At 39.2% G+C, this 27,033-nt stretch overlaps 1 protein-coding gene across 3 annotated transcripts in view; it reads left to right on the plus strand.

The window, feature by feature from the left end:
* Positions 1–27,033, plus strand: part of STN1 (STN1 subunit of CST complex) — a 57,155-nt gene that overhangs the window by 12,518 nt on the left and 17,604 nt on the right. For all 3 annotated transcript variants that reach the window (XM_043980826.1, XM_043980827.1, XM_043980828.1), the window contains exons 4-7: positions 2,083–2,151; positions 20,140–20,307; positions 21,651–21,774; positions 22,762–22,933. In XM_043980826.1, coding sequence (XP_043836761.1) covers positions 2,083–2,151; positions 20,140–20,307; positions 21,651–21,774; positions 22,762–22,933 — 533 coding nt within the window. The remainder of the gene's footprint in view (positions 1–2,082; positions 2,152–20,139; positions 20,308–21,650; positions 21,775–22,761; positions 22,934–27,033) is intronic.

Raw genomic sequence — 27,033 nt, forward strand, 5'->3', positions numbered from 1 at the left:
TCTGCATTCTAGTGACATTAGCCTCTTTGCTGTTCCTCCATCAAGATACTCCCATCTCCTGAATTTGCATTTTCACAGCTATCCATTAGGATAGCTAGGATTCTTTCTGGGCTCATTTCTGTCTCCTGGCCTCCCTAGCTACCTTCAGGTCCTAGCTGAAATCACACCTACAAGAAGCCTTTCCTCATTGCCCTTAATGCTAGTGCCTTCCCTCTGTTGATTATCTCTCTTCTGTCTTGTTTATGTCTTGTTTGTATGTAGTTCTTTGCATGTTGTCTCTGTCATTAGTCCCTTGAAAAACAGGACCTTTTTTCCCCCTTGGAAAAGTCAGATGGATGGTACTGGGCCTAGAGTTAGGAAGACCTGAATTCAACTCTGGCTTGAGATGTTTACTAGCTGTGTTATCCTGGGCAAGCTACTTAACTGTTGTCTGCCTTAGTTTCCTCAACTGTGAAATGGGGATAATAATAACATCCACATTCTAGGGTTATTGTGAGGATTCAATGAGTTAATATTTATAAAGTATTTATTTAGCACAGTGCCTGGCACAAAATAGGCCTTTAATAAATGCTTGTTGTCTTCCTTCTTTCCTTCCACACCGAAGTACCCCACACTGATAAGATCATAGGTAGATCCTCCCTTTTGTTATTCTTTGTATATTGAAATATTTTGTTCTTTGATGATTTTTAAATTCATAGTTAAAAATATTTTTAAATCAATTTTAAAAAACCAATTTGTATATAAGATGTTCATGGGCATATAAATAACCTTTTTGTTCTTTATATATTAAAATATTTGTTATTTGATTATTCTTAAGGTTGTAATAAAAAAGAATTTTCTTTAAAAAATAAGGCAACCAGAACAATAGACCAAATGTTATCTTCCATCTTTTTTTGACCCTTCCCAGAATAGTACCTAGCAGGCTGTGTAGCTTTGGGAAGCTGCAGGGGTGATGCTTGAGCCTCCTTTATTAGATAAGCATTGCAAGGAGTAAGATAACTTTAGGGCAGAGATGTTTCTGCCCTAGAGAAGGCTTTGGGCTAATGTATAAAGATATGCTTTCCTTCAGCTATCCCCTCTGATATGTCAGGAGCTCCAGAGGCCTCAATCTTTTCCGAAAGGGCCTTGTCTACTCCTTTCACCCCAGCTCTTCTCTTCTACTGAACCCACAGGGTCCTATAACAAAACAATATTTGCACAACATACATTTGTATGTGCATATACATATAAAAATGTGAGATAATGTTTATTATGTATATACTGCCCTAAGAAAACAAAATTTTGTTCTTCTGCAGTCTTTCTTTTCTTTTGTTTGTTTGGGTTTTTTTGCGGGGCAATGGGGGTTAAGTGACTTGCCCAGGGTCACACAGCCAGCAAGTGTGAAGTGTCTGAGGTCAGATTTGAACTCAGGTACTGAATCCAGTGCTTTATCCACTGCGCCACCTAGCTGCCCCCTGTAGTCTTTCAACTGAAACAGCCTTAAGGAAAGTATCTCAGAAAGTGGTACAGAGGCATAAGAGCTTCAGTTGTTTTCTCAAGGCCTCTTTCCATTATGATAAGAAGACAGCACAAAATCCTAGCCTCCAGGCTGCTGTCTTTTCTGTGTAGAGTATGAATAATTATGCCAGTATATTTTGTTTTAGCTAATTCGTCTGTCTATGAGCACTTGAGACTAAAATGGATAGTTACTTTCTAAGGACACTCTTTTGGGGAAGCAAGAATATTGAGTGTCTAAGGTTAGTGGGGTATAGGAAATGTGCCATTTGTGCAGCTAATTTTCTAGAATGCAAAAAACTAGCAGATTTCAAAGAGAAATGTTTACAATGTGTCCACACTTTGACATATGCAGACAAGTTGTTTGTGTTAGGGGTCTGGTGAGAAATATCTTATCTCGGGGTATGAGAGTTTGAATAAGTGTTTTACACTAGATTAAGGTATTTGTCTCTTGGGAAAAAAGTAATATAAATAATTTGTCCTTTTTTCACTGTCATTGAAAAAAACCACAAAAGTATTATGATACACATGCTAGCCATGCAAGGAAAGCCACCATCTCTGATCTTCTGTATTTATGTTTTCTTGTAGTGGATGACAGTACAGGGGTTATAAACTGCATCTGCTGGAAAAGCTCACAAGATACTAAGTCATCTCCAGGTAAGATGACATTAATCTGCCACATTTATTTCCTTTTGATTTAACCAGTACATTTTATTTGTATAAATGAATCAAAACAATATTTAAGCCAGTATTTTCAGATGAGTCCATTGGGTTTTGTAGACTGTTAGTGACACACTTAAAGCTGCTGCTGCTGCTGTGAAAACTGATAATGTAGGGTAGTGTAACTGATCAGGTTTGTTCACTACATTCTCATGCTGCTTCTTTCCATCCATTTGGGGCTCATTTCCATCAATGTTAATGGGAAGGCCAGCAGAATGCTATGAAAGTCGAGCAGTTCTGGGTCTTTGTTATTCAGGGAAATGAGTGGGACAGAACAACTACTCCAGTTCAGCATGAGATCATGTTGCTTGGCCAGAGGTTTGAAATACCACTCATCTACATGGTAGCAATACCCAAACCCTACTAAGTAATGAGTTGGCATGACAGCAGATTTCTGATCTGTCATGTGCTCCACATAATATACCAAGAATTCTGTGATCTTTGAGTAGGTAGAATATCAGTTTTGGAAAGCATCTAAAAATATTGCTTAGAAAATAATTATTTTTTAAAAATAGATTTTTATTGATATATTTTGGTTTTATATTGTTTAGATTTCCTTCTATCCCAGAGAGGCATCTTTTGGGGGGAGGGGGGGGCAATGAGGGTTAAGTGACTTGTCCAAGGTCACACAGCTAGTAAGTGTCAAGTGTCTGAGCCCGGATTTGAACTTGGGTCCTCCTGAATCCAGGGCAAGTACTTTATCCACTGTACCACCCAGCTGCCCAGAGAACCATCTCTTGAAACAAACAAATGAATTTTTTTTAATAAAAAGAAAAGATTGATATTTGGCGATTAAGAGATCATTGGGACTTTGGAAAGAGTCGTTTTAATTGAATGATGAGGTCAGAAAACAGACTGTATAACATTAAGAGAGTGAGAAGAAAGGAAATTGAGACATTGATTGTAGACATGTGTGCCCAAAGAGTTTAGCCATGAAGGGGAGGAGACATATAGAACACTATGTAGCAGGTATGGATGGGTCAAATGAAGGTTTTTTGAGAATGGAGGAGACATGGTTATGTTTGTAGATGGTAGAGAAGTAGCTAATCTGCTGGGGGAGACAGGTTGGAATGGGATCACTTGCATGTTGAAGGATTTGCCTTGGCAGAAAAAGGGCCACTTTTTTATATGAGACATGGGTGAAGGAGGAGATCATAGTGGAAAACATCTTAGTGATGTGAGATGAGAAGCAAGAGAGGAGGAACGCTCTGCAGATGGTCTCAGTTTTTTTCAGTGAAATAGGAAGCAAGGTTCTCATCTAAGAGAGTGGGGGAACCTTGAAAGATTTAAAGAGGAATGGAAAGCTTTGGGAACAACTGCTGTGGTAAGTAGGATAGTAAAACAATTAGGGAGGCATAAAAGGTTTGCCTTGATGCAGTGAGGGCCCACTTGGGATTGTGTAATAAAAATGTATAGTAGACTCATTCAGCTTGGTTCCATGATTTTCTCTAGCTTTGTTCAGAAGCACATGAATAGGAATGAAAGCAGTAGATGATAGGAGTAATCCAAGACTGAGGCTTGGCAGGGCAAGGGCAGCAATAGGATGAGGGGGCAAGAGACTTGAGAGAAGAGGGAAGTATAGAGTTGAACTGGTTCACCAGAGAATCCAGTTGGGAAAGGAGGGAAGAGTATAACCAGTGCAAGGGTGATGGCTTATGAAGAACTGAGTGGTTGAGGAACTGAGGGTCCTGGTGGGGATGAAGAACTGTGTCAGGGAATGCAAGGCAGAGAGAGGTAGGATGACAACAGATTATAATTCGATAAAAGAATTTCAGAGTTAATGAACCTGGATGTGGAACACTTGTGGGTGAAGGCAAGATCAAGGGTACGACCATCATGGTAGAAGTCGAGATAAAGTAAAGTAGTAGTAGTTGAGAAATAAAGAGGCTAGAGTGTTTTAGGGAGTATCAATATGTATTTGAAGCCTTCTAGTATGAGGGCAGAAGTTGGAGAGGAAAGAAAGACTGTGAGTTAGGCACTGAACTTGTTCGAGAAGGATAGCCAGAGGTTGGTTAGATGGCTGCCTTTAGAAACTTGATTGGGTGATAAAGATGGATTGAATGACCACCAAAGGAAGAGAGGTTACTGAGTGACAAGATGGAGAACTAGGAAGTGATTCTGAGGAGCAAGGATTCCATATGAGTGTTAGATTAAGAAGAGAGTAGGAAGAAAGGAAGTGGAGTCATTGATTATAGATAACATTCCCAAGGAGTTTAGTCATGAGAGATTGGAGACATATAGGACAGTAGCCAGTGGGTATGGGTGGATCAAGTAAGGGTTTTAGCTGTCTTGATGTTCTTTGGATCCCAGTGGAGTACACAGATATTCATCAATCCATCCTCATTCTTACTCTGTGATAAGCTGACTGCCCTTTCTTTTCTAGTCATGCAGTTAGCTCTCTGATGATATTACGCATGTAATTTTTTATTTCTTACCTTGCTGCACTATTCTAGGGTTTCTTGGCTTTTCCACTGTGCCCCAGGTAGCTGTTTATTGGGAAAACTTCATCACCATGAAAGAGCCCGATAGCCCTGGTAGTCTACCTCATCACTGCCCTCTGCCCCTCTGTTTGGAGAGTAAGGCCATGAAGTTTAAAACTTCCATTTAAGGAGGGAACTCAGCTTAGACTGATCTTTTCATTTCTCACCTGGCTGTACTGATCTGGGACTTCTCTAACTTTTTTCACTATGACCCCACATCAGGCACCTTTTCCCCCAGTTTTTCAGCCTTTAATGTGCTGTCTTCCCCTATTAGAATGTAAGCCCTTTGAAGGCAAGCACTTTCTTTTTTTGTATTTATATCTCCAACATTTAACACAGTGCCCGTACCATAGTAGGTGTTTTAATGAATGTTTATTGACTGTTGACATCATTTCACTGAAAAATTATTTGATGGTATGTGTTGCAGCCTGTTCACTGCTGTCAGGTACCTCTCCATTGTCCTTTGTGTCACCATTCAACTTTTTTTAAAAAAATAAAAGTATTTTATTATTTTCCAATTACATGTAGAGATAGTTTTCAACATTTGTTTATATAAGAATTCCAATTTCAAATTTTTCTCCCTCCCCTAGACAGCAGGTAATCTGATATAGGTTATATATACATAATAACATTAAACATTTCTGCATTAGTCATGTTATAAGGGAAGAATTAGAGCAAAAAGGAAAAACCTCAAAACAGAAAAACAACAGCACCAAAAACAAAAGAAATGGTATGGTCCAATCAGCATCCATATTCCACAGTTCCTTTTTTTTTTTTCTGGATTTGGCGAGCCTTTTCCATCATGAGTCCTTTGGAACTTTCTTGTACCATTGGATTGGTGAGAAGAATCTAGTCTATCACAGTTGATCAACACATAATATTGATGATACTGTGTATAATGTTACCATCCAACTTTTAACTATTTGAAGATATAGTATCCCTGGAAGAATATTGATGTCAAGAAGTTGAACCTTCATTTCAGGAAGAAAACTTGAGGTCAATTTCTCATTGTCAGTCCAGCCCTGTGCTTTTGCAACCAGTCAAATACAGGACCAATTCATTGTCCATTTGCAGTGTTTGGTATATGTGGACTAATGGACTATCTCTATAGGTTGTCCATCCAACTGCATTAGAACAGAATGCCTGGAAAGTCAGCATTCTTCATTCATTTCATTCACAGGCTTTTCCAGTGTGCATAGTTAGGCTGAACTCTTTTGAATGATTATGGATCAGTTAGGCCTCTCCACCGTGTTCCAGGGCTTGATAACATCAGCACAAGGTTATATGTAAGGGAGAGCATTTGGAGGGCATCATTATGTGGAAGGAATCAATCCCTTTTCCACATGGGCTACATGCTGAATGTCCTCCAAGACAAAAATGACAAACACCTTTGGTGAGCAGACAAGCAAATTCTCTGCTTCAGTTGATAATAATCTGAGGATTTGCAGAGTTATCAATTGTTGTAATTTTTCAGGAAATCTTTACAATCTTGATATATGTATAGTAGACACCTTGTTGAAGGAGAGTCATTAAGCATTTCGATCTGCCAAAGAAAATGCTTTTTTATAGTCAACAAGCAGCGTAGTGCAGTCTTTTGTTTTCTGTACTTTTCAGTCAGTTGGGTGATTGTTAAGATGTGGTTTGTTATAAAATGTCTCTTATGAAATTCTGACTTTTCCTTTCCTATTCATTCATCTAGGGTACCCTTGATGAATATGTAGATTATTCTGATAAAGATTTTGTAGTATTGGAAAAGTAAGCATATGGTGTTCCCCCTCCAAACTCTATAATCACTAGGGGTCATAGGGTCTAGTTAGACAGAAGGTGTGGGAGTGATTCTGTTATGTCTTAATGGTCTTGAAAGAAGAATGGAAAAGAAGGAGAAGAGAAGTGCCCTTGGAAGGGAAGGGAAAGGAAGGTTAGGGAAAATTATTTCACATAATTAGGTATACAAGTAAGTTTCTACCAACAGGTCGTGGGAGTGGCTGACACTTGTACTTTACCCTTATCTGAACTGGTTAAAGAAGGAAAGGATACACATATACCCAGGACAGTTGGATACATTTCATTCAGTAGAGAAACTGGAAAAGAGGAGACATGAGAAAGGGGAATTAAAGGAAAGTAGATTAAAGGAGGGGTTATTCCTAAGCAAAACAAACTCTAATTAAGAATGTATAAAAATTGGGGCAGCTAGGTGGCGCAGTGGATAGAGCACTGGCCCTGGATTCAGGAGGACCTGAGTTCAAATGTGACCTCAGACACTTGACACTTACTAGCTGTGTGACCCTGAGCAAGTTACTTAACCCCAATTGCCTCACCAAAAAAAAAAAAAAAGGAATGTATAAAAATTAAAGCTTTTTTTGAGGTGGTGAAGAATTGGAATCTGTGACGATGCTCATCAGTTGAGGTATGGCTGAATGAGTTGTGGTATATGGACATGACCAGGTGCTAATGTGCTCTAAGAAATGATGAAGATGGAGATGGGAGCAGCCAGGTGGCACAGTGGATAAAGCACTGGCCCTGGATTCAGGAGTACTTGAGTTCAAATCCAGCCTCAGACACTTGACCCTTACTAGCTGTGTGACCCTGGGCAAGTCACTTAACCTCCATTGCCCCGCAAAAAAAAAAAGAAAGAAAGAAATGATGAAGACGGGGCAGCTAGGTGGTTCAGTGGATAAAGCCACCAGGCCTGGATTCAGGAGGACCTGAGTACAAATCCAACCTCAGACACTTGGCACTTACTAGCTATGTGACCCTGGGCAAGTCACTTAACCCTCATTGCCCTGCAACAACAAAAAAAAAGAAAGAAAGAAGGAAAAGAAAAAAGAAATGATGAAGAGGATGGTTTCAGAGAAATCTGGGGAAACTTGTATAAACTGATACAGTGAAATGTGCAGAACCAGGAGAAAAATTTGTACAGTGACAAAAATATTGCAGAAACAAATAACTTTAAAAGACTCTAATCCATGTAATGACCAATGGATTCCAGAGAACTGATGATGAAACATGTTGCCCATCTCCTGATAGAGAGTAGAGAGATTTAGGGTACAGAATATATACATATAAATATACATACATACCTATTTTTTTTCCTTTAAGACATGACAGTGTGAAAATTCATTTTACTTGAGTATATATGTTTGTAATAGAGATTTTGTTTTTCTTTCATTCTCAGTTTGGGATGGGAGGGAAATAAGACAGATTTTTACAGATTGGAAAAAGAATTTAATTTTAAAAAGACATGTAGGGGCAGCTAGGTGGCGCAGTGGATAAAGCACTGGCCTTGGATTCGGGAGGACCTGGGTTCAAATTCCACCTCAGACACTTGACACTGGTTAGCTGTGTGACCCTAGGCAAGTCACTTAACCCCCATTGCCCCGTAAAACAAAACAAAACAAAACATGTAAGCACATGGATTAGTGGTTATTGATATTTTCTTGGTTGCTTTTTATCTTTGAAATAAGATCTGTCCCAAGTACTTAGTATCCTTGATCAAATAGCTTAAGAATTGGTCTCAACGTTTCCCCAAATTGTGTCTACTCTTATTTGGACCTCCTCTTTATAGACAGTGTAGTCTAATTTCCCATCTTTGTTTTCTTTGGTGCCACATGCTCCTCTTCATGCAGCACATCAGGGACTGTGATAAGTGTCCTGATGTGTTCTTTCCACTGTAATTGATGAAGAAAACAGTTTATCTGAATATTAACAGAGCGTTTCCATTTTCCAGTTTTATACTTAAATGCTCTCAGTATCATAGGACCATAGATTTAGAGATAGAAGGAACCTTCAAGGTCATCTGATCCAACCCCTTCATTTTATACACGAGAAAACTCAAGCCAGAAACGTTAAGGGACTTTCTCCAAGGTCACACGGGTAATAAGATCCTCCAGCTTCTTCCCTCCTACGTAGCAAATGCCTCCAATCTCTGGTTTATTTCAGTCTCTCACCAAATTTTTTATAAACTTGCTTTTTCCTTTACTTCTTCTTGGGGTTTTAGGAAGTAGTGCTTCTCTTCTACTTACCATCTTCTTTCTTCAGTTTTTGTAGATGAATTTATAGTCTGAATGGGTATTTTCCTTAGCTTCAGCATGTCTCTGATTAGCAAGAAGATAAGTGTTTCCTGGCAGAGGTGGTTTTAGGCTTACTGGGTCTAGATGTATTGATTGATTTACAACTATTAAACTTCCTTAGGAAATGGTACTAGTCTGTCAGTTTCCATTGTTTTATCTATTTCTTATTTTTTGGTTTAAATATGTTTAGTTAGGAGTTGCTCCAGTTGTTTCTTGAACAAGACACTCCACTGGCTGCCTCTCATGTCTGGAAAGAAAAAGAAAGAAAGGAGTGATGGAAGAACAGAGGGAGGGGAGTGGAGAGAATGAGAAAAGGCTAATTCTAATTAGCTTTAAATTTAATTTTTAAAGTTCTAATAGGAACTAAGTAGTGTTTTTAAATGAATTTGTATTTTATGATTTAGCACTATCTACATAGTTTTGAAAATACTAATCCATGTACATATATAACCTATATCAGACTGCTTGGTGTCTTGGGGAGGGGAGAGACAAGGGAGGGAGGGAGAAAAATTTGGAACTCAAAATTTTATTAAAATGATGTTGAAAACTAGCTTTACATGTAACTGGAAAAAAATAAAATATTGTTATGGGAAAAAAAGAAAATACTAATCCATAGATATATAACACAATATTCAGTCCATAGAGACCTACTTGTCCATTTATAGATTCACAGATTGTGTAGTAATGTAGCCCAAATATCCAGAGTTCACAGATTGGGACTCCTAAGAAATTAGAAAGCCTGTGTCTCACTAGATCAAAAAAACATCTTAGAAAGTAACATTTACCGAAGCCATTTTGTATTGGGTTAAAAAAATCAGATAACTCAACCCATGGAATAGAATAGAATAAATTCAAACTATTATGATTTCTATAGGTAACAGATAAGATTTACCATAATACTGCTTAAGGAACCATTATTTTATTAAATGTGTTGGGACAACTTTGAATAAGTTTGTTGAAATCAGTATTAAAGTGAATATTCTTTCCAATTCTGCCTATTTTGACCCCATGTCTTGTTAGACTATTTTATGACACCTGGGATTCACAGAAGAAGACCCTATTTCTGATGACCAGGTATGGTAAAATTGCATTGTTCCCTAAGGAACACAGGTTTTCCCAGCTTTGAGGCCAGTTTTTTCTCCACTTCACCGTGCTGCCTTGCCTACCTACAATAAGTAAAATATCTAAACATACAAGAAAGTTCAAGTTACCACAGGCCACTAAGCAAACGAGAGTGTACAACCTTGCTTTCTAAAGGATCATGTAAATGTGAACTATTGTAAGTTGGGCTTGTCAAGCAGGGAGATAGGAAGAAGAGAGGTTTTTATTTTTTAAACATTTAATTTAAAATATTTAAGTGCCAAACTGCATCATCCAGTCCCTTGCTTTGTGGACTTTCTTGACTGTATTCTGTATTCTCATCTTTTCTTAGGACTAAATTCTTTTCTTTTTTTTTTTTTAAACTTTTCTGCCTTATGTTTATTTTACTTTTATGTACATCATTCTTACCCTCCCCCACTTCGGGCAATGAGGGTTAAGTGACTTGCCCAGGGTCACACAGCTAGTAAGTGTCACATGTCTGAGGCCAGATTTAAACTCAGGTCCTCCTGAATCCAGGGCCAGTACTTTATCCACTGCGCCGCCTAGCTGCCCCATATGTACATCATTCTGAGTGGAATATAACAATTTTTTAAAACCTTATTGATATGTGGTAACTGGCTTTACCTTATACATTGAAAAAATTTCCATCTTCTGATCCATAATTTTTAACGTTCATTTTTATAAGATTTTGAGTTCTAAATTTTTCTCTCTCCCTCCCTCCCATCCCCCCTTTCCAAGTAAGAAAGCAATCCAATATAGGTTATATATGTACAATCACATTAGACATATTTCCACATTAGCACATTGTGAAAGAAGAATCAGAACAAAAGGGAAAAACTTCAAGAAGGAAAAACAAAAATCAAAAAAAGTGAAAATAGTATGGTTCAATCTGTATTCAGATTCCACAGTTCCTTTTTCTGGATGTGGAGAGCATTTTCCATCATGAGTACTTTGGAATTGTCTTGGATCTTTGTTTTGCTGAAAAGAGCTAAGTCTATCACAGTTGATTATCATACAATGGTGCTGTTACTGTGTACAATGTTCTGGGTCCTGCTCACTTCACTCAGCATCAGTCCACTTAAGTCTTTCCAGGTTTTTTTGAAATCTGTCTGCTCATCATTTCTTATAGCACAGTAGTATTCCATTACATTCATATACCACAACTTGTTCAGTCATACCCGAATTGATAGGCATTCCCTTGATTTCTTATTCTTTTCTATCACAAAGAGAGCTTCTGTAAATAGTTTTGAACATGTGGGTCCTTTTCCCTTTTTTATGATCTCTTTGGGATACAGACATAGTAGTAGTATTACTGAGTCAAAAGGTTTGCACAGCTCCATAGCCCTTTAGGCATAGTTCCAAATTGCCTTCCAGAATGGCTGGATCAGTTCACAACTCCATCAACAATGTATTAGTGTTCCAATTTTTCTACATCTTCTCCAGCATTTATTATTTTCCTTTTTTGTCATATTAGCCAATCTGATAGGTGTGAGGTAGTACCTCAGAGTTGTTTTAATTTATGTTTCTCTAATCAATAGTGATTTAGAACATTTTCTCAAATGGCAATAGATGGCTTTGATTTCTTCATCTGAAAACTGCCTGTTTATATCCTTTGATCATTTCTCAATTGGGGAATGACTTATATTCTTATAAATTTGATTCACTTCTCTATATATTTTAGAAAGGAGGCCTTTATCAGAAACAATGGCCATAAAAATTGTTTCCCAGCTTTCTGATTTCCATCTAATCCAGGCTACATTGCTTCTGTTTGTACAAACCTTTTTAATTTAATGCTTAGGACTAAATTCAACTCCTATTCTGGTGTTTCTGTTTATCAAATCATGATAAGAAACGTTTGAGTTCTTACTTAACTGAGGCATCTAGGTAACTTAGTGGATAGAGCGCCAGGCCTGGAGTCAGAAAGACCTGTGTTCAAATGTGGCCTGAGATACTTACTAGGTGTGTGTCCCTGGGCAAGACACTTAACTTCTGTTTGCCTTAATCCACTGGAGAAGGAAATGGCAAACCACTCAAGTATCTTTGCCAAGAAGAGCCCATACCGTGTCATGAAGAGTCAGACAACAATGCGCCACACCAGGCAATATGCTATGTGCTAAGAATACAAAGCAGGATAAAACCAGTCCTTGCCCTCAAGGAGCTCATGGTATAATGGAGAAGACAAAAAGCAAAAAAACTGAATATAAACCATAAACTAACACTCTCTTTGTCTCTCTCAGATATATATGTATGTCTGTATTCTCATCTCTATATATGTGTATGTATATATATGTATGTATGTATGTACCTATGTAGGTATATATCCATATAGATACAGGCCGACATAGGCCTGTATATGTGGGGGGAGAGAGAGGGAAATTGGGAGAGTCTTAGAGGGAAGGCTCTAAGATTAAGAAAGACCAGGAAAATTGTTTCTTGTAGAAGGTGGGACCTTTGCTAAGACTGAAGGAAACCAGGGAAGTGAGGAGAGTTTCAGACATGGCGGGCAGCCAATGAAAATGCTTGCAGTTGAGTGCTGACGTGTCATGTGTGAGGAACGGCTAGGAGTGTAAGATATGGCCAATTTTTATTTTTTTTTATTTATTTTTTTTTGGTGAGGCCATTGGGGTTAAGTGACTTACTTGCCCAGGGTCACACAGCTAGTAAGTATCAAGTGTCTGAGGCAAGATTTGAACTCAGGTTCTCCTGACTCCAGGGCTGGTGCTCTATCCACTGCACCACCTAGCTGCCTTGGACTCTTTTTTGGGGGAGAGGGGGGGAGGGCTATGAGGGTTAAGTGACTTTCCCAGGGTCACACAGCTAGTAAGTGTCAAGTGTCTGAGGTTGGATTTGAACTCAGGTCCTCCTGATTCCAGGGCCAGTGCTCTATCCACTGTGCCACCTAGCTGCCCCAGGCCAGTGTAAGATAAAAGAAGACTGGAAAGGCAGGAAGGAGCTAGGTTATGATGGGCTTGAAAAGCCAAAGAGGGTTTTTATATTTCAACTTGGAGGTAATAGGGAGCTAGATAGATATGCCCATCAGACACACCAGATTATCTGGAGAAGATTAATCTGCCTTTAAAAGAGAGAAAGAATTATTTTATTAAAAACACTGTTTTATTGATGTTTTTACATCCCTGTCATTTCTGGAAATACATGCACTCTCAAGCACCTGCCAAAGTCTAACCTTCCCATGTAACAGAGAAGAGCAATTGAGCAAAAACACCCAATACAGTGACCACATCTTACAGTGGATGCAGTCTTCTGCTGTGGTCCCCTGCCATTTGGGCAGGGGGAGAAAGGGTCCAAAGACAACTTAGTGCTTATCTACCTCCACAAGTCTGCTCTTGCTCTGACCCGATTAACCCCTCCTTAAGAAATGTCTGTGAGTACCACTTCTGCTTATCCTCAAGTGCATATAAGTTGGTGAAACTTGTTAATTGATATGTGTGAACAATGGTCTGCCTGCCTTACTTATATCAGCATGGAAAAGCAGTATCCCTTATTCAGATATAGTTCCTCCTCCCTTAAGGTATCAATCTATCCAGTACAATCCCTCCTAATTTCCCTGTAACAAAAGCAATTTGTTCTTTATCATTTGCAAAGGCTGGGTTTGAAGACTAGCTGACATTGCCCGAGTAAGGCAAATGTCTTGTGCTGTCACCAGGAAATGGACAGGGATACAATCAGAGGCTCATTTGGAGCAGCTGGTATGGGAGGGGCATTGAATATGTAGGCTGCAACAGTGTGTCCCTGCTGAGCTGTGCTGGTAATGACTGTAATTTCCTGCCCTCTCCACCCTTCATCCAGACCATTCAGAGTGACAGGGAAATCCATCTGCAATTGTTACATGTGCCCAGTGTTCACTAAACACCCTTCTCTCGGAATGAGAAATCTATAGTAGGCACCCCAGCTTCATCATTGAAGTCCTCATTTCTGTCCTGTAGGCTTTCTGTAGGCTGTCTGGGAGAGGGTGAGCCATGACCCTGGAGCAGCAGACACCAGGGACAGTCTCCTGGAGCACAATGGTGACACAAGAGGGAGGAGAGCCAAGACCAAACACTGGTGGCTGCAGCTGCACTATGTCTCTCACAGATTTTCACTGCATGCATTCTCCCCACCAAATAGACTCCGTTTTGATCTAAGACACCAGCTCCCTGCCCCCTTATCTGGCTCCCTTTACTGCCCTGCCTGTAGCACTAGGACAATCACTGCCTCTGGATTCAGTTGTTTCCTACAAACTATTTATTCCCTTCCTGCCTCAGCCAGACCTGTCAGGCTTTTTACACAAGGACACTAAAGGAGCAGAGCTATAGACCCAAAACACTTGACTCTAAACTCACTACTCTTTCTCATGATATTACATTAGATACCAAGTGTTTATTCTTATAATTAAATTTAATTTTTAATGACCATTTATTGATTTTCCCTCCCTCCCACCCACCCCCATGGTGGTAGTGGGGAGGCAGAAAGAAAAAAAAAATCTTCTAACAAATATTTATAGCCAAGCAATACAAATTCTCACATTGGTCACATCAAAAAAAATAGACATTTCATTCTGTTCTCTGAATTTATTGTCTCTATTAGGGGTGGGTAGCGTGCCTTATTGCTAGTCATCTGCAGTCGTGGTTGATTGTTGCACTGATCTTAAATCTACTTAAATCTTTCAAAGTTTAATAGTATCATTATTTAATAGTGTCATAAATTGTTCTCTGGGTTCTGTTCAGTTCCTTCTGCATCCATTTATACAAGTTTTCCCAGGTATCTCTGAAGCTGCCCGTTTTGCTATTTCTTACTGCACGGTAATTTTCATATACCAAAATTAGTTCAGCCATTCCTCAATTGACGACACCCTCTTGGTTTCAGCTTCCTGGTCATCAACAAGGATATACACATTACCCCATGTGAGGTAAGCTTCAGTGCCATTGGCTTGAAATGAGTGACACTGATTATAGCTATTTAAAAACGTAACATGTTAGCCAAGAGGAGGAAAATTTAGATATGTGTAAACAGTTTATGGTTTAATATTTATTGCATTCGGCTCCCTTCTTTTTCACATATAACATCCCAATGATAACATTTCACAAGTTACAGGTCCCTGCAAATGGTTTTGACTGCTCAATTCTGTTATTCCTGAATGCCTCTTTTCCCCTGAATCTCACCAGCCAGTTACACATGGCATGATAGTAATGTAATAAAAGGACAATATGCTTAAAATAGAAATGCAAAGTGAACAATGAGGAAAAAAATGAAAACAGAAAATACTCTCATACTACCCTTTCTCCAAACCTGCAGGTTTCAATTTGAGTCCAATACCTCTTCATTACCCTGTTATATTAAGCAAAATATGAGAGGATTTTCCTTCCAGCAGTTTCCCCGCCTTGGAGTTGTACCTCAGTCACTCATGGAAAGTGGTAGGGAACCTTGGGTTATGCTGAGCTTTCAGAAAATGTTAGACAGTCATGCAATCCCTTGCCTGGTTCCACTTGGCTTCACTTTCCCTCCCCTGGCCTTACAACACCTTCATTTGTGACTCCTAGTTCTGGAGTGAGCTACTTGTAGTAGTGGGTGAACACCTCCTCATTTACAAGTCCATGTAGGGAGTGGTTGAGTCCTGGAGAAAAGCCCTTGGCCTAGGAGGAGCCATTTCTCTTTCTCCTCATCCCTCCCCAGTTGTTTCTTACATCACTTTATTTCAGGCCCTCATCACTTCTTGCCTAGATTATTGACTTCTCACCTGGTATTGGGGATGCTTTAGATGCATTCCTTCCTACACACTGCTTCCGAATTGATCTCAAGCAGAGATCTGTCTCAGCCACCCCCAGTAGCTTCTTGTTGTCTCCAAAATAATCTTTAAATTCCTCTGTTTGGAATTTAAAGCCCTTTACAACCTGGTCCCAAGCTATCTTTCTAGTCTCGCTGAAAATTGCATTTCTTCCTGTGCAGTGACCTTTAGAAAAACTGGCCTCCTCTCTGGTTTTTACACATAACACTATCTCTCATTGTTGTGCCTTTGCATTGTCTATTCTCCAGTCCTGGAATTCATTCCCTTCTTACCTCGGTTTCTTAGAGTTCCTTGTTACCTTCAAGAATCAGTTCAGGGGCAGCTAGATGGCGCAGTGGATAGAGCACTGGCCCTGGATTCAGGAGTACCTGAGTTCAAATCCAGCCTCAGACACTTAACACTTACTAGCTGTGTGACCCTGGGCAAGTCACTTAACCCCAATTGCCTCACAAAAAAAAAAAAAAAAAAAAAAGAATCAGTTCAACCATTACCTTTGACATGAAATATTTCCTAATCTCCTCAACTTCTAGTTCCTTTTTTGTCTTATGCCTATTTTGTATCCTTTTTTTGCCTATCGATGTATATGTTGTTGTCATCTCCCAACCCTCAACAATATTGTAAGCTCCTTGAGAGCAGGGACTGTTTCGCTTTTGTCTTTTTATCACTAGCACAGCACCTGGCATGCCCTAGGCACCAGGCTTTAATAAATGCTTATTGACTGGTTGATTGATTATGCTCTTACTCCCCTTTAGCAAGAAGCTTATATTTGATCTGAATGTAATAGGGAGCTGCCAGATCTTATTGATTAAGAGGGTAACATGGTCATATCTGTACCTTAGAAAAATCACTGGCAGTTGTGTGAAAGATGCCTGGGAGTAGAGAGATACATGAGGCAGGAAAACCAATCAGGAAGCCATTGCCATAATCTGAGAGATGGTGAGTACTTGAATGAGGGTGGTCACAGAGAATACAATCTAAATACATAGCACACATAAACCACCTTAGAGTGTCATGCAGCAAGCATATGAATACTTAGCATATAAAGCAGTAGAACATATAACAAGATTATTACTGTAGACTACATAAATCTCATGCAGACATGCCACATAGTATCTCATAAAAAGGATGGCGTGGTACTTTGTATTTATTTGTATTATAAAGAAATATTTTTATATTTAATATATAAAATAAAAATATTTCTTTATACTTATTCTCCCTTTTAAAAAATATGTAACATTTTGGTTTTCCCCAATTATGTGTCACAACAATTTTTTAACATTTCTAAAGTTTTAAGTTCCAAATTCTATTCTTCTCTCTCTCTCCTATCTCTACTTGTCTCCCCCTTTTCTTGAGAACAGGGATTGTTTCTTTCTTTGTATTTGTATTTCTAGTCTTCTTCACAGTCTCTGACATTTAGTGGGTGCTTAACAAATTCTTGATTGATTATTCAGTAAGCCATGCACATTATTAACAGAACATATAGCAGAGCTTGCATAATATAGCAAAAAAGCATACTGTAACCCAAATACACAGGTCATATATAACACATGACATCATGTGTTACAGTTATATACAAAATTCATATGTGTTCCATAAATAGATATCCTCTGGCTACATATGTAACTTCCTTTCTCATTACTCTTGAAGCATTGTAAATTAGCCTTGGAACTGGCTGGCTAATGCTATTACCTTTTCTTTTCAATCTTTTGATTTTGTTTTATTATTTCTTTTTAAAATGTTTTTATTTAAAATTTTGAGTTCCAAATTCTGTCCCTCCCTCCCTCCCTCCTTTTTCCCCTCCCTGAGACGGTAACCAGATATAGGTTAAATGTGTGTAATTATGTAAAACATTTCCATATTTGTCATTTTGTATAAGAAAACTCAAATAAAAGAAAAAAATGGAAGAAATAAAGTGGAAAATAGCATGTTTCAGTCTATGTTTAATCAGTATCACTTCGTTCTTTGGAGGTAGATAGTATGCTTCATCATTAGTCCTTTGGGATTGTCTTGGATCAACATATTGCTTAGAATAATTAAGTCATTCACAGTTCTTCATTGAACAATATTACCATCACTGTGTACAACATTCTCCTGGTTTTGCTCACTTCACTATACATCAGTTCATTTAAGTCTTTCCAGGCCTTTCTGAAATCATCTTGCTTTTCATTTCTTATAGCATAGTAATATTCCATTATAATCATGTACCACAGTTTGTTTAGCCATTCCCCAGTTGATGGACATTCCTTTGATTTACAATTCTTAACCATCACAAAAAGAGCTGCTATACATATTTTTGTACGAATAGGTTCTTTTCCCTTTTTTGGATTTCTTTGGGATATAGATGTAGAGATGGAATTGCTGGATCAAAGGGCATGCAGTTTTATAGCTCTTTGGGTACAGATCCAAATTGCTTTGCAGAATGGTTGGATCAGTTCACAACTCCACCAATGGTTTTCCCACATCCCCTCCAACAACCAACATTTTCCTTTTTTGTCATATTAGCCACTCTGATAGGTGTGAGACGGTACCTCAGAGTTGTTTTAATTTGCTAATGCTATTACTTTTACATTTACCTGTTGTCAGTTATGCATATTTATGCAGACCTGCCAGCCTTCTGTCCCAGTTCTGAGTCTGTAGATGGTCCAGGCTGGCTATCTTTGTCTTCAGCCCCTATTAAGTTATTTTTTCCTGAGGTTTTCACAGTTAAAGGGAAAATGGCACCTTCTGGATTCAGTATTGCTTCCCCTCTATTGGGGGCAGAGGTCCCCATAAGGCTGAATCTGATTTCCTTTAACCTCAGCATGGGATCACTATGTAGTTTCTTTTTTATCTAAATCTCGCTTTGAGCCATCATCTAGCTCTAGCAGCCCCTCCTTACTTCAAGTCCTTCATAACCTGACCTTTCCCTAAATTTTCAGTCGGTCTTCCTTCCTTCCTTCCTTCCTTCCAAATACTCTGTGATCCAGCGACACCAGCCCCTTTGCTGTTACTCCAAAGCAACTCCATCTCTTGGCTCTGAGCATGTTCCCTGGCTGTCCCCTTTGCCTGGAATTCTCTATTTCTTCTCTTTCTCTTGGCTTCCTTCAAGTAGTAGCCAAAATCCCATCTTCTGCAAGTAGCACAGTCTTCCTTCCTTAATCTTAGGGCCTTCCCTGTGAGACTATATGCCAATTTATCCTGTATACAAATGTCTTGTTTGTACACAGTTGTTTGCATGCTGTCTTTTCCAGTACAGTGTGAGCTACTTGAGACTAGGATCTGGTTTTTAAATTTTTCTTTTTGCTTGGCTTTCTTTGTATTCCCTGCACTTAACATAGTGCCTGACAGGCAGTAGGTGCTTTAATAAGTGCTTGCTGACTTGACTAATTGGTTTCCTTTGTAATCCTCCGTGTTTTATTTTATGCCTTTAAAAACATTATTCTGAGAAGGGAGTGTATGCCAAAGGGGTCCATAATATATAGGAAAGGTTAAGAACCCCTGCTTCCAAGCCTAAACTAACACAACAGCATCTAATTGTGCAAATCTACCTCACGATTTGCAGAAATCTTTGGCTGCACTTATAGCAAGAAAAGATGTAAGCCTTATATGTGTAATGAGATTTATTTGCTAGCTTGGGAAATCACAGAAGTTACTAGTTTTGAAAAGGAAATTGACCTCTTTGCTTTAGAATGTATGTGTTGTTGGGTTTTTTTTCCAGTAGATGTTTCCAAACAGTAGATATCATTATAGTTTGATGAATATTAGCACTGAATTTCTGATTAGGAGCATGTGATTTTGATTCATCTGATTTCTTGCCTTTTAAGAATTTTTTTCTCATTTTCCCTACATTGTATTTTTCTCCTTTCCCAACTCTCTGGTTAAAGTGGATTACTACTGTGGTTTTCCCTGGAACTCAACATTCCATCTTCTGACTATGATTTGACCTAAGCTATTCCCATTTTCTGAAATGCAAAATCCTTCTTTTTTCAAAGGCTCAGCTCTGGTGTTGCCTCATCTGGGAAGCCTTCCCTGATTTCCCCAGGTGTTAATGCTCTCTCCCTCTCCTTAAATTGCCTTAAATTAAATATTGTGCTCTCCAAAAGAATACAGGCTCCTTGAGGGCAAAGATTATTTCATTTTTGCCTTTATATCCTGGCTTCCTACAAAGAGCCTTATACACAGTCAGCTTTTAAATGTTCACTGAAATAAATCAGATTAGAACCCTTGTTTTCCCTGGTACTTTTTTTTTTTAACCATTATGGCAAATTTCTTTTTATCTTAGACAAGGAAACTGAAAATGTGAAAAGTATAGTGGATTTCCTGCAATAAGACAACAAATTAGAAATAGAATACATGATCAATAGTAATTATTCTTCTCCTCCTCCCTCCCCAAACAAACAATCAACCCAGTTATCAAACAACTTTATATTGTTGGGGTTTTTTTTTTGGGGGGGGGGGTGGCCTTGAATGTGGTGAAGATTATTTTGTCTCTCTTTTTTCCCCCTTCTTATAGCTAAAGTTTGCTCCAGTTTGGCTGGTGGGCAGAGGTTAACCTCACTGTTTAAGAAACTACAAGAAACCATAGATAAGAAAACCAAATTGGAAATTGGGGATGTTGTTCGAATGAGAGGCTATGTCCGAGTCTACAGAGAACAGCGAGAGATCCATGCCTCCACTTACTGTAAGCAGTAGCTATTTTGGAGTTGTTGGGTTTTTTTAAATCTTTTTTCAGGAAAAAAAAATACAACTTAAATTGAAAGTTGCTCAAAGTTTCTACAGAGGAGCATTATTTCTTTTTTAAAAAAAAATTTTTAGCATTATTTCTTCATTTTATTTGTAAGGATGATAATAGAATGATGAATTTGAATTGTTCTTGTTTTTTGGTAATCCAATTGTTGAGAGCTCAGCCTATGATTTCATCCACATAGAAGATTCTTAGTGTGGAAATTCCCTCCACCAATGTAGATTTGTAACTTCTAGTCATCCAGCAGTGCCTGTGGCTCTGAGAAGTTAAAAGACTTGCCCCAAATGACAAAACTAGTAAGGGTCAGCGGCAGGACCTGAACCTGGGTCTTCCTGACTCCAAGCCCAGCCCTCCAATCACAGTGCCTGGCTTTGGGTTTGTCTAATTATAACTGTGAAAATGCTTTGAGATTTGGATTTGAATAGCTCTTAGATATTAACTTTTCATTTATAGAGTGTATTAAAATTAAGCAAGCCTTGCTATATACTAGTAACTCTGTTTATTTAGAAAGAAGTTGGCCAATCAGAAGCATGATAGCTTAAGGTTATATGTAAGATACCTTTTGCATTGTTCCAGTTGTTTTTCCTTTGGAAATTCCAAGGGTGAAAATGGCTCTTTGAAGGGCATGGTGAGGCATGCCTCTAATCCCTCCTACTGGGGTACCTGAGATTGGCAGTTCTCCTGGGGTCAGGAGTTCTGAGCTGCAGTGGGCTAAGGTGATAAGGTATCTTCACTAAGTCCTGCATTAAGAGGATGAGCTTCCAGGAATGGGCTACTACTACTACTACTACTACTACTACTAGGTTGTGTAAAGAGGGGCAAATTGATCCAGGATAGAAATAGAACAAGATGAAGCCCCTGTGTTAATAGGTGGGATCGAGCCTGTGAGTAGCTCCTGCAATTCCAGCCTAGGTGAGATAGGGAGACCCAGAGGATGGAAGGAAGGAAGGAAAAAGGAAGAGAGGGAAGGAGGGAAGCTGAGAGGAAGGGAGGAGAGAGAAAACTATGCTCACAGGGGTTTGATTGACAGTCATATTCTGTTGTGGTCTACTTCCCCATTTCAGTCCCTTGGTAGTCTGTTAGGTAATAGAGGAGTTGTATTCCCTCATGGAGACCACCGGGGAACCATTTAGTATCCCCTCAGCATTAATGATCCTCTAGTGTGATCCCCTAGGAGAGCCACTAAGGGCCTCATTTATTGTTGCTCCAAGTAGTGCCTTTGCCTTGGGGGAGAACAGGCATCTTTGTAACTGCTATGGCATTTTTCCATCTCCTGATAGATAAAGTAGATGATCCAGTGTTGAATGTTCAGATTGCAAGAATGTTGGAGCTTCCAGATATCTACAGAAAAGTTTATGACCAGCCTTTCCCAAATGTTACAGTAGCAAAAGAAAAGACAGTAAGGTGAGTGGTTGCTAATCACTGTTTAAAATGTGCACAGCAATATTATTAGTTCACTTGTGTAATTATAGCCTTGACACCAGAGAATAATTGGGAAAATGTACTTTTCACACCTCTTTTAAGAGGTAGGGGACATGGAGTGTGGAATAGCACATATGCTGTCAGACGTGATGGATGTATTGATTGTTTTTGCTGACTTGGTTTTTTTTCTCTTTCTTTTTTAAAAGGAATGACTCCCTCTCTAGGTAGGCAAGGAACAAGGGATATATGCAAAAATAAAGGTTGTATAGAAGCAAAAGATCTCAATTATAAAAATAAAAAATTTTAAACTCTTTGTTAGTACCTAGAAGGATTGGTCATAAGGTTTTTTGGCCTTGTTATGTATGACATGTTAAGTAAAATTTTGTTCTTGTTGTTCAGTGGTTTTTCAGTCATGCCTGACTCTTCCTGACCCCCAGTATAGGTTAGCACTTTGTCTGCAGTGAGTCACCTCAGATACTCAGAGGTTAAATGACTTGGGCAGGGTTACGTGGCCAGGATGTTAGAGGTGACACTTGAACTCAGATTCTCCAGATTCTGAGACCAGCTTTGTCCCTACTGCACCACACTGCTTCGTGATGGGTAGGATAATGAGTGTCAGAGGCATCACTTTTCACATGAATCATTAAATTGCAAATAAATTTAGGAGCCAGTTTGGAGCTTTCAAGAAGGGAAATGCCTTTGTCAGGGTAGCTTCAAGGTTGTTTCAAAGACTTGCCCAGATGCTCAGATCTTGGATGGAATCCCTCAGTTTCCAATTGCTCGTTTTATGGAGTTAATGGTATTGTATATTATTTAAAGTCCTGTGCTTTTATTGATTTAAAAAAATACCATATATACATATACACATATTTCTATATGGAATGTGCCATATATGTTCTATAGAAAAGGCATAACAAAGACTCTTGGTGTTTTTCCTCAAATTTTCTAAAATTCATTCTTTCACTGCAGCAAGCCAGGTACCCTGGACCTTTCTAGTCAAACAAGTTTGCTGAGTGAAAAAATCCAAGACTTCCTTGTTGAGAACAAAGTGCCAACCTTTTACCAACAAGAGCTGGAAGCCGTGGAGTCTTTGATGGCTCCAGCAAGTCAGCCTGTTGTTGACAGATCCTGCTCTGAACAGGTGAGGACTTTCTAAAGAATGCTCTCAGCCATGCCCACAAACTAGAGATGAAGTGTGTATGTAGGTGACGGATCTTCCTGCTGGGATTGGGCGGCTCCATTACCAAACTACAGGCAGGAGGAGAGCTGTGTGGTTTTGTGGGGCCTTCTTTCCATCTCAGCAGTGTACCTGCCCACAGAGAAGTCAGAGCTGAGAATGAACCCGTTTTTCACCTAACTCATTTTAACTTAATTTGGCTTATTTTGTGTGGGTAGGGGAAAAAAAAAAAAACCAACTAAAATTTTTTTTAAGTGTCTGCTATCAAAGTAATTAGACGCCCATTGAAATGGGCTCTTAATCCCAGTGGATTCCAAGTAAGGCAAAATGGAAGAGAAAGTATAGTTATCAGTCCAACAACAACAACAACTACAGCTACTCATACTTTTACGTTGCACTTTGCAATTTACAAACTACATTCCTCATTTCAAACATATGAGGTACTTTGATGGATCTCCCTTCATTAATACTGCCTTCGTTCCTTCCTGGTCCTGGTCCTGATTTTTGGACTTCAAAATCGTGCTCCTCCCACCCCTTCAAATCCCTTCCCTCCTTTTGAGCTCTGTTTTGTGTCATCTTTCCCCATTAGAATGCTAGTTCTTGGAGGGCAGGAATTCTCTTTCTTTTTGCTTGCATTTGTATCCCCAGTCTATTTTTCTGGTCCTGTGTCTTAGATAATCCTAACACTGCTTCTCCTATACAATTCTGCATGATTTGTTCCAACCTGCCACCATGAGCCATTTGTATTCCCTACCTCACAGTGATTCTATGAGGTTGGGAATGCGAGTTATCCTCATCTTATAGATAAGGAAACTGAAGTCTTTGCTAGAAAACTACGTGGGTCCTTCTGATGGGAGTTTTCCACTATTTCTTTAGATCAGGTTAGCTTGTGCTCCTCATCTAGCACTTAAAAACCTTTCTCCAGCCCTACCCTTCCAGGCCTAGTACATATTTCTTCCCTCCTTGTAGAGTAATTCAGCCTGACTAGATGCTTGCTGGTTCCTGAGCCCTACGTCCAGCCTCCTGCCTCCATGACTTGGTACAGGCTGACTGGAATGCCTGGGATGCATGCCCTCCTCACTGCCACTTCTGTACATACTTCTGGTCAAGTTTGGTCTTATGGGCTACTTCCCAAGGGAGGCCTTTCGGGATTCCCCTAGTGGCTAGTGTTCCCTCCCCCATCTTTTCAAGGTATCGTCTGTGGGGGGAGGATGGGAGTGGGAGTGAGTGTGTTCCTCTTTACAAACTGGAGCCTCCTAGTACAATATCGGTTCCTTGACGACAGGGCCTGTTTTTCATTTTGTCCTTGTTTTCTCAAGCCTCCATGTGCCTTACACACACAGTTAGGTACTTGATAAACAAATTTCTTGTAAAGGAGGATTTAGACTGCAGATTTCCATCTGCCTTCAAATAGAACCTCATACCTACTCTAGAGTTTTTAAATTGTACCAGGATTTTTTTTATTTCCTCCATGTCTGTAAGATGAATTTCATTCCTCTTGTTTGTAGAAATTTTGTTTGTTTTCAGCATTTCTGTAGGGTTTTTTGGAGGGATTGAGAGGTGCCAGCTCCCTGGTACCTTCTCACTCTTCTGTCATCCCAGAAGCCTCAGAACACTGAGCTTCTCTGAATTAAATAATTACAAGGAGGCTGTCTCCAGATTGGCTTTCCAGAATTTCTGGTCACTAGAGGAGAAGAGGAGGCACTTTGGAAGTAAACTTTTATAGTCCAAAGGGAAGTTTGAAGACCATATCCTCCAGATGAAACTAGCTTTACTAAGGACTCTAATCAGGCTTAATTTTTCTATTTTGAAGTCCAGGTGACTCTTCTCCCCAGAAGGATCTATACGGAACTCTGAGTTGATGTCTTTTAAAGTACTGTACTATCTCCTGGGTCCACCCATTGCAGTGTGTTCTAATGGAAATTTGGCATTTGAAGTAGATCCTCTTGTCTTTTGAAAACAGTTTTTCAATCATTCATGAATCTTCCCCTCATATTACTCCAGTTAGGGAGATCAGTGTGATTAAATTCTGTTTAGCAAGTCCCTGAAAAATAAAGCCACTGGTTAGTGGTGAAATCTGATGTAACCCTAGATCTCCTGCTCTTTTCTCTTGTGGCACAAGAGTTTTCCACAAAGGAGTTTTCCACAAAGGCTTAGTGACAGCCTGGAGTTTAGAAGCAGAGGAAGGAGAGCCTCCTTCCTAGTGGCCCCCCTGTGGAGAGCACAGCTTACAGGAGGCTTGTTTCTTCTTTTCATTTTTAAAAAAAGAATTAAAAAAAATTTTTTAACACTGAGCATAAATATAATCGACTGAAATTACTTAATAACTATCCACATTTTAATTAATTTCAAGAATCATTCTTTGTCATGTGGATGAATATTAATTTTTTTTTAATTTTTTTTACAATGAGAGCTTTTAAGTACTTGGGGATCCTGGACCCAGTTGCTGAAATGGACTAATGGGCACGAAGCAAAAGTGCCTCCCTCACGTAATGGCTGCTTTTCTCATAGGATTGTTTCCCAAGTCCCACGTCTCATCCATTGGCCTTTATCTTCTTGTCCAAGACAGGAATGCAGCTGTTGTACCCACTGGAAAGCTGCTGATGCTTTGGACCCTGAGCTGTTTCTAATCAGGACAGGCAGATATGTGTTTAGGTCATCTGAGGCTAGGTTGGAGCGGAAGTGTCACACACGGTTAATGTTTATAAAAAGTCTTTTCTGTTAGGGCTCGCTGGTATGCATGATTCAAAATGATTAAATAAACAATCTTCCTGTCACTGTCTAAAAGTAGGAATCATGGCTTGTATATTATCTGTAACAGTAATAATAATAATAATACTTGACATTCATATGATACTTTAAAGTCTGCAGAACACTTAACATACAGTATCACATTTAATTATTATTCCTATTTTTCAGATGAGGAAACTAAGGCCCAAAGAAGTTAATCTGACCACCCATGCTCACTTAGCTAATAAATGTCAGAGGCAAAATTTGAACCAGAAAGTTCTATATCCAGGAGACCACTTTGGCCTATTAGAATATATCGTTTAGCTTGCTAGAGCATACTTATTAGATATCATCATTAAAAGCAGTCTGTGGGGGCAGCTAGGTGGTGCAGTGGATAGAGCACTGGCCCTGGATTCAGGAGTACCTGAGTTCAAATCTGGCCTCAGACACATAACACTTACTAGCTGTGTGACCCTGGGCAAGTCACTTAACCCCAATTGCCTCACTAAAAAAAAATTTTAAAATTAAAAAAAAAAAGCAGTCTGTGTATTACTACCAATTCTGATCAGGAGATTTCAGCCTCAGCAAAATATTTGATGCAACTGTTTTTTTATTATTATTATTATTTTTTTTGGTGAGGCAATTGGGGTTAAGTGACTTGCCCAGTGTCACACAGCTAGTAAGTGTCTGAGGCCAGATTTGAACTCAGGTACTCCTGAATCCAGGGCCAGTGCTTATCCACTGCGCCATCTAGCTGCCCCTCAGCAAAATATTTGAAACGCTTGACCAAAAGAATTCATACTCTTAAAACGAACTTTTATCAAATGTTACTGAATTGCACAGAATTTTGATTCTTTTGGTTCATTATGAATAAGAGGATCTGTGAAGATGAAGGAAAATATTGTTACAAACCCCTGCTGAATGCCAGGATTTGTGACCCTGGAATACCAAGTGGGGTACTCCTTCTATACCGAGGCAATGTCATTGAGCTATTACCATATTGTTCTCTTGCCTTTCTTAAAAGTGGACACCTCTCTGGCATTTATTGACCCATTTTTAGTTTCCAAATAGGCTGGAGACTGAATATGCCAGTGAATCAATTAGTTCATATAGAAGTTATGTGCTAAGTTAGCCTTAGTACAGGAAGCTACTTCGGGACACCTATAATCTTTATTAGCTACAGAAAATCCTGGCTGGGTGGAGTCCTCTTTTATAAAGCTGTGGATGTAAGGTCTTGCACTGTGGGATAGGTGCACCGAAGTCCGTGTTGGATGACCTTTCAGAAATCTTCCTTTCTGCCCCTCTTCCGGGCCTTTTCTTTTGAAGCTCTCTGT

The sequence above is a fragment of the Dromiciops gliroides genome, chromosome 2 (assembly GCF_019393635.1).
Source record: "Dromiciops gliroides isolate mDroGli1 chromosome 2, mDroGli1.pri, whole genome shotgun sequence".
NCBI classification, from domain to species: Eukaryota; Metazoa; Chordata; class Mammalia; order Microbiotheria; family Microbiotheriidae; genus Dromiciops; species Dromiciops gliroides.